This window comes from Oryctolagus cuniculus, chromosome Y (assembly GCF_051225735.1).
Source record: "Oryctolagus cuniculus isolate XC-2025 breed Fujian yellow rabbit chromosome Y, ASM5122573v1, whole genome shotgun sequence".
NCBI lineage: Eukaryota > Metazoa > Chordata > Mammalia > Lagomorpha > Leporidae > Oryctolagus > Oryctolagus cuniculus.
In genome coordinates this window covers 3,426,428-3,433,103 of record NC_142889.1, presented here as the reverse complement: position 1 = coordinate 3,433,103, position 6,676 = coordinate 3,426,428, and the positions used below count along the sequence as shown (strand labels likewise).

The window sequence follows — 6,676 nt, the reverse complement described above, 5'->3', positions numbered from 1 at the left end:
GACTCGGAGGGAACCTTATACACAAGATGGAGCCTTAAGAACCCGGATGGAGCCCAGAGACCCGGATGGAGCCCAGAGACCCTGATGGAGGCTTAGGGACTGGATGGAGCCTTAGGGACCCGGATGGAATCTTAGGGACTCGAATGGAGCCCAGAGACCCTGATGGAGCCTTAGGGACCCCGATGGAGCATTAGGGACCCGGATGGAGCACAGAGACCCGGATGGAGCACAGAGACCCGGATGGAGCCTTAGGGACCCTGGTGGAGTCTTAGGGACCTGGATGGAGCCCAGAGACTTGGATGGAGCCCAGAGAGTGAAATAGAGCATTAGGGGCTCGGATGGAGCCCAGAGACCCAGATGGAGTCTTAGGAACCCGGATGGAGCCCAGAGATACGGATGGAGCCCAGAGACTCTGATGGAACCCAGAGACTTGGATAAAGCCTTAGAGGCCTTGATGGAGCCCTGGAGACCCTGATATGGCCCTAGGGACCTGGATGTGGTCCTGGGACCCGGGTGTGGACATGGGGACCAGAATGTGGCCCTGGGAGAACCGGATGTGGCCCTGGGGACCTGATGTGGACCTGGATGGAGCCCTGGGAGACCCCGATGTGGCCTTGGCAACCAGGATGTGGACCTGGGGGACCTGGATGCGGTCCTTGGAGACGCAGATGTGGCCCTAGAGACCCGGGTGTGGCCCTGGAGACCCCCATGTGACTCTAAGGACCCGGATGTGGCCCTGGGAGCCCGTATGTGGCCCTGGAGATCCGGATGTGACCCCGGAGACCCGGATGGCGCCATAGAGAGCCGGATATAGTGATGGAGACCTGGATGTGGCCCTGGAGAGAGTCCTAGAGACCCGGATGTGGCCCTGATCATGCTGATGTGGCCTTGGAGACCCAGATGTTCCTGGAGTCCTGGATGTGGCCCTAGACCCGGATGTGGCCCTAGACACGGATGTGGCCCTGGAGAACCGGTAATGGCCTGAGACACCTGGATGTGGCCCTGGGGACCCCGATATGTCCCTTGGGGAACCGGATGTGGCCCTGGGTCCCGTATGTGGAGCCCTGGAGACCCGAATGGAGCCCAGAGACCCGAATGGAGCCCAGAGACCCGGATGGAGCCTTAGGGACCCCGATGGAGTCTTAGGGACCCGGATGGAGCCTAGACACTCGGATGCAGCCCATAGACGTGGATGGAGCCTTAGAGACCTGGATGGTGCCCAGAGACCCAGATGGAGCCCAGAGACCCGGATGGAGCCTTAGGGACCCGGATGGAATCCAGAGACCCGGATGGAGCCCAGAGACCCAGATGGAGCCAGAGACCGGGATGGAGCCCTAGGGACCCAGATGGAGCTCAGAGATATGGATGGAGCCTTGAGACTCGGATGGAGCCAGAGACCGGGATGGAGTCCAGAGACCCGGATGGAGCCTTAGGGACCCAGATGGAGCCCAGAGATCCGGATGGAGCCATTGGAACCGGATGGAGCCCAGAGATCCGGATGGAGCCATAGGAACCGGATGGAGCCCAGAGACCCGGATGGAGCCCAGAGACCCGGATGGAGCCCAGAGACCCAGATGGAGCCAGAGACCGGGATGGAGCCCTAGGGACCCAGATGGAGCCCAGAGACTCGCATTGAGCCCAAAGACCCGGATGGAGCCTTATGGACCCGGATGGAGCCTTATGGACCCGGATGGAGCCTTAGGAACCCGGATGGAGCCCAGAGACCTGGATGGAGCCCAGAGACCTGGATGGAGCTTTAGGACTTGGATGGAGTCTTAGGGAATCGGATGGAGCCCAGAGACTCGGATAGAGCCCAGAGATGTGGATGGAGCCTTAGGGACCCAGATGGAGCCCAGAGATACGGATGGAGCCCAGACACCTAGATGGAGCCCAGAGACCCGTATGGAGCCCAGAGACTCGGATGGAGCCAGGAGTCCCGGATGGATCCTTAGGGACCTGGATGGAGCCCAGAGACCCGCATGGAGCCTTAGGGATGCAGATGGAGCCTTAGGGACCCAGATGGAGCCCAGAGACTCGGATGGAGCCCAGAGACCAGGATGGAGCTTTAGGGACCTGGATGTAGCTCAGAGACCTGGAGAGAGCCCAGAGACCTGGGTGGAGCCCTGGGACCCAGATATGGCCCTGGAGGGAGCCCTGGAGATCCGGATGTGGCCCTGGACCCTGGTGTGGCCCTGGGGACCCAGATGTGGCCCTGGGGACCCGTATGTAGCCCTGGGAAACCCGGGTAGAGCCCTGGGAGACTGGATGTGGCCCTGGGGACCTGGATGTGGCCATAGAGACCTGGATGTGGCTCTGGGGACCTGGATGTAGCCCTGGACCCGGGTGGAGCCCTGGGACACAGATGTTGCCCTGGAGGGAGCCCTGGAGACCTGGATGTGGCCATGGAGACCGGGATGTGGCCCTAGACACCACGATGTGGCCCTGGGGGACCCGGATGTGGCCCTGGAGACCCGGATGGAGCCCTGGGGAACCGGATGTGGCCCTGGAGACCCGGATGTGGCCCTTGGGACCTGGATGTGGCCCTTGGGACCTGGATGTGGCTCTGGAGATCAGGGTGGAGCCCAGAGACTGGGATGGAGCCCAGAGACTGGATGCAGCCTTAGGGACACGGTTGGAGCCCCGAAACCCGGATGGAGCCCAGCGACCCGGAAGTGGTCCAGAGACCTGGATGGAGCCTTAAGGACTCGGAAGGAACCTTAAGGACCCGGATGTAGCCTTAGTGACCCTGAAGGAGCACAGAGACCCGGATGGAGCCTTAGGGACTCGGATGTTTCCTTAGGGACCCGGATGGAGCCCAGAGACTTGGATTGAGCCCAGAGACCCGGATGGAGCCCAGAGATACAGATGGAGCCCAGAGACCCCGATGGAGCCCAGAGACTCGGATGGAGCCAGGAGTCCCGGATGGAGCCCAGAGACCCGGATGGAGCCCTAGGGACCCAGATGGAGCCCAGAGACCCGGATGGAGCACTTAGACCCGGATGTGGCCCTGGGGACCAGGATGTGCTCCTGGGGACCTGGATGTGTCACTGCGGACACAAATGGAGCCCTGGGGAGCCAGATATTGCCCTGGAGACCCGGATGTGGCCATGGGGACCCGGATGTGGCCCTGGGATCCTGGTGGAGTGTGACTGGCTGCCAGTGGAGTCGGGGAGAACCCCCCCAGTGTCACTCAGGGCTGTTTGACAGCCACCAGATGACAGAGCCCACCCCCTTGTCAGTGAACGGTGACTGACAGTGCAGGGAGACCCGGAGGTAGCCCCTGGGTTCCTCCACCAGCTCGCTCTGTCTTTTGACGGAACAATAAAAATCGTTTAAAATAAACGACTGGGACTGTGCCTGGGATGAGTTTATTCCATGAACAGGAAGCAGAGAAAGCTGGGGACGGCCGATTCTAGAATGTTCCGGAGCTTTCTAGAAATTCTGGAACAATCCAGACCATCTTGGATCAATCCAGAACGTTCTAGAATGTTCTGGAGCATGCTAGCGCATTCGCAGGTGGGAGGAGATGGTGAGGCGATCAGGGGCGGTTCTGGAATGGTCTAGAACGTTCTGGCACCTTCTCCAAGGGAGGCGTCCTCAGGGTGGACAGGTGTCTGTTGGAGAGAGAGGAAAGCCGAGTCAGCGCCGAGTCAGCGCCAAGTCAGCCCGGAAGCCGCCGAAGCCTCACCTGTGTCGGCCACACGCCGGATGTACTTCCGCGGGATCCCATTCTGCTCCGTGAGCCTCGCGTAGTCCTCTGGTGGGTCCTCATTTATGATATTCAATTTGACTGTGGCAAGAGTGGGCGCCGACTGAGTACGCTCGCTTTAGTGTGCGCCTACTGCATACACTCGCTTTAGTGACTGTATACGCTCACCCCATCTAGCGAGCGCCAACTGTATATGCTAGCGTTAGTGGGCACCGACTGTATATGCCCACCATGTCTAGTGGGCACTGACTGTATACACTCGCTTTATCCAGTGGGCACCGACTGTATATGCCTGGCCATGCAGCCCCCCTTTCCCCATATACAGTCGGGCTCAGACTCTCGGGTCGTGGTGCGTATCCCTAGCGGGCACCGGCAGTGTACATGTGTGTGTGAGGGGGGCTCACCCACAAGGAAGCTGAGGCGGCTGGTCTTGCCTTTGGACCCCATGTTATTGATGAAGACGATTTTCCTAACGGGATCCAATTCGTGGAACTGGAAGGAGGTCTGGCCCTCGACTGTAGGGAGAGAGGTGGGTGTTCTGGATGTGCCGGGGCATGCTGGGACATTCTAGCGCATTCTGGAACATTCTAGAACATTGAGGAACTGGAGCATTCTGGGACATTTGCAGCATCCTGGAACATTTCTGGGAACATTCTCAAACATTCTGGAACACACCGGACAGTCCCTGGGGTCATCTGGAATTGTCTGGAACTTTCCGAAATGCTCTGTACTCACAGTCAGTGGTGTAGATGCCGTCTGCGTTCTTCTGGGCCACAACCGTGTGCGGGGTGCATACCTCGTTCTTCCTGAAGGAGAGACCGGGAACATGGCCGCTCGCTGTGGGCTCAACTGCTCCTGTCTGCTCTCCCTCTGGGCTCGCCTGGTCCACCATGGCCTGCTCTTTGACTCTGGGATCGGCTGCTCCTGTCTGCTCTCCCTCTGGGCTCGCCTGGTCCACCATGGCCTGCTCTTTGACTCTGGGATCGGCTGGTCCTGTCTGCTCTCTCTCAGCTCCATTACTCCCCTCTAGCCCACCTGTTCTCTGACTCTGGGCTCAACTGCTCCTGTCTACTCTTTCTCTCTCTGGGCTCAGCTGGTCCACCATGGACTGCTCTTTGACTCTGGGATCGGCTGGTCCTGTCTGCTCACTCTCAGCTCCATTACTCCCCTCTAGCCCACATGCTCTCTGACTCTGGGCTCAACTACTCCTGTCTGCTCACTCTCCCTGGGCTCGGCTGGTCCCCCCTGGCTTGCTCTTTGACTCTGGGCTCAACTACTCCTGTCTGCTCTTTCTCAGCTCCATTACTCCCCTCTAGCCCACATGCTCTCTGACTCTGGGCTCAACTATTCCTGTCTGCTCTCTCTCTGGGCTCGGCTGGTCGCCCTGGCCTGCTCTCTCTCTCTCTCTCTGGGATCGATTGGGCTTGGCGGCACCTGTCTTCCCCGCTCTCTGGGCTCGATTGCTCCCCCCTGGCTCTCTGTCTCTGGCCTCAGCTTGTCTCCCCTGGCCCCGCCCCTCACTTGACGTAGAAGAAGACGTTCAGGGCGTTGCATTCCTCGTTGCACTCCATCTCGCGGAACAGCATCCGGAATGGCCCACCCTCCAGGATCATTTCCAGGTTGTCGGAGGCCATGGCGGAGGTGCGCCAGGGCCCGGAGAGCTGGGGAGGTGAAGAAATGACGCGAATTAATGATACGGCTGAAGAAACAACGCGAATTAGTGATGCAAAGTAATGATGTGAAGAAATGATATGAATTCATGACGAGAATTAATACTGGGAACTAATGATGCAAATTTATGATACCTGGGCGGGGTCGACGTCCGCACAGGCCACGCCCACCGTGAGGGCGAGGAGGAGAGCCTTCGTCACCGTCATCTTCATCACCATCGTCTTCGTCGTCGTCTGAGCCGGCGGGGACCCGGCGTCTATTTATTGCCAGGGCTGGGGGAGGAGTTGGTGGGGCCGAAGGTTGTGCAAACATCCTGGTGGACACCAGGGACGTTCCGGAACGGTCAGTGCTCCCAGGGAATTCTGGGAGAGTCTGTCGTGCGTTCTTGGGCCTTGGAATTTTCCAGAACCCCTGGTGGGTGTTTCCAGGATTCCAGAATGTTCTAGAATGCCCAGGGAATGTCCTTGGAATCGCGAGGAATTCTGTGGAATGTTCCGGAACGTCCTAGAACACGCCCAGAGAGCCCGGCGCACGTCCTCGGGGCCTTAGAGTATTCTAGAGCGCCTGGTCTTGGAGTGTTCCGGAATACTGGCGGATGACGTAGAATTTTCTAGAATGTTCATAGGAAGCCCTGGACCGCTTGGAGAGTATCTTTGGGGTCTTGGAATGTTGTAGAATGTTCCAGTATGTTCCAGAGAACCCAGCGAGCGTCCTGGGAGGTCTGAGACCCTCTGCCGACGTGCTGGAAGTTTCCGCAGCCCCGGTGGGCGCGGGATGTCACGTCAATGTCCGCAGGGCCAGGCCGGCACCAGGACGCCCGTCACACCCAGCCGGGAAACTTCTACTCAGACCCGGATCCCAGAATCCCCCCAGACTCACTTGGTGATGTTCTGGTACATTCTAGAACACCTCGGAAAAATTCTAAAAAAAAATTCTCTTACTCACCTCGTGAAAGGTACGGGCGGCTTCCACATGGCAGCGGTAGGATGCAGGTGTCCATGAGAAAAGACCAGACTGTGTCCGAGGAGGAGGAGGAGGAGGAGGAGGAGGAGCTGGAGTCTGAGTCGGATGCGGAGGTGGAATGCGACCTGAGCAACATGGAGATCACCGAGGAGCTGCGCCGGTACTTCGCGACGACTGAGAAGCACCGAGAAGAGCGACGTGAGTGCGCGCCTCTGTCTCCTCATCCCTCCTCTCTGCCCCGACATTTGCACTCTTTCTTCCCCGATATGTAAAGCTGTTTTATAGCTCCTCGTTTGGGGCACAGGTAATATTCCAAATCTGGCCCTAAGGCTG

The 6,676-nt window shown here is 59.0% G+C and overlaps 1 protein-coding gene across 1 annotated transcript; it reads right to left on the bottom strand.

Moving 5' to 3' along the window:
• Window positions 1–4,261: 4,261 nt before the first annotated feature.
• On the bottom strand, window positions 4,262–6,341 carry LOC149119117 (odorant-binding protein-like). The gene is made up of 2 exons (XM_089325056.1): window positions 5,515–6,341; window positions 4,262–5,370 (listed from the first exon to the last, which is right to left on the bottom strand). Exons 1-2 carry the CDS (start codon window positions 5,596–5,598, stop codon window positions 5,227–5,229), a joined length of 228 nt encoding a protein of 75 aa, XP_089181182.1. The 5' UTR covers window positions 5,599–6,341; the 3' UTR covers window positions 4,262–5,226.
• Between the last annotated feature and the right edge of the window lie 335 nt (window positions 6,342–6,676).

Excerpts from the sequence above, each read along its gene's own strand:
- LOC149119117 (XM_089325056.1), bottom strand. The coding sequence starts at position 5,598 with ATGGTGATGAAGATGACGGTGACGAAGGCTCTCCTCCTCGCCCTCACG. Across the intron at positions 5,371-5,514 it reads CGGACGTCGACCCCGCCCAG|CTCTCCGGGCCCTGGCGCAC; the intron begins GTATCATAAATT and ends TCACCTCCCCAG.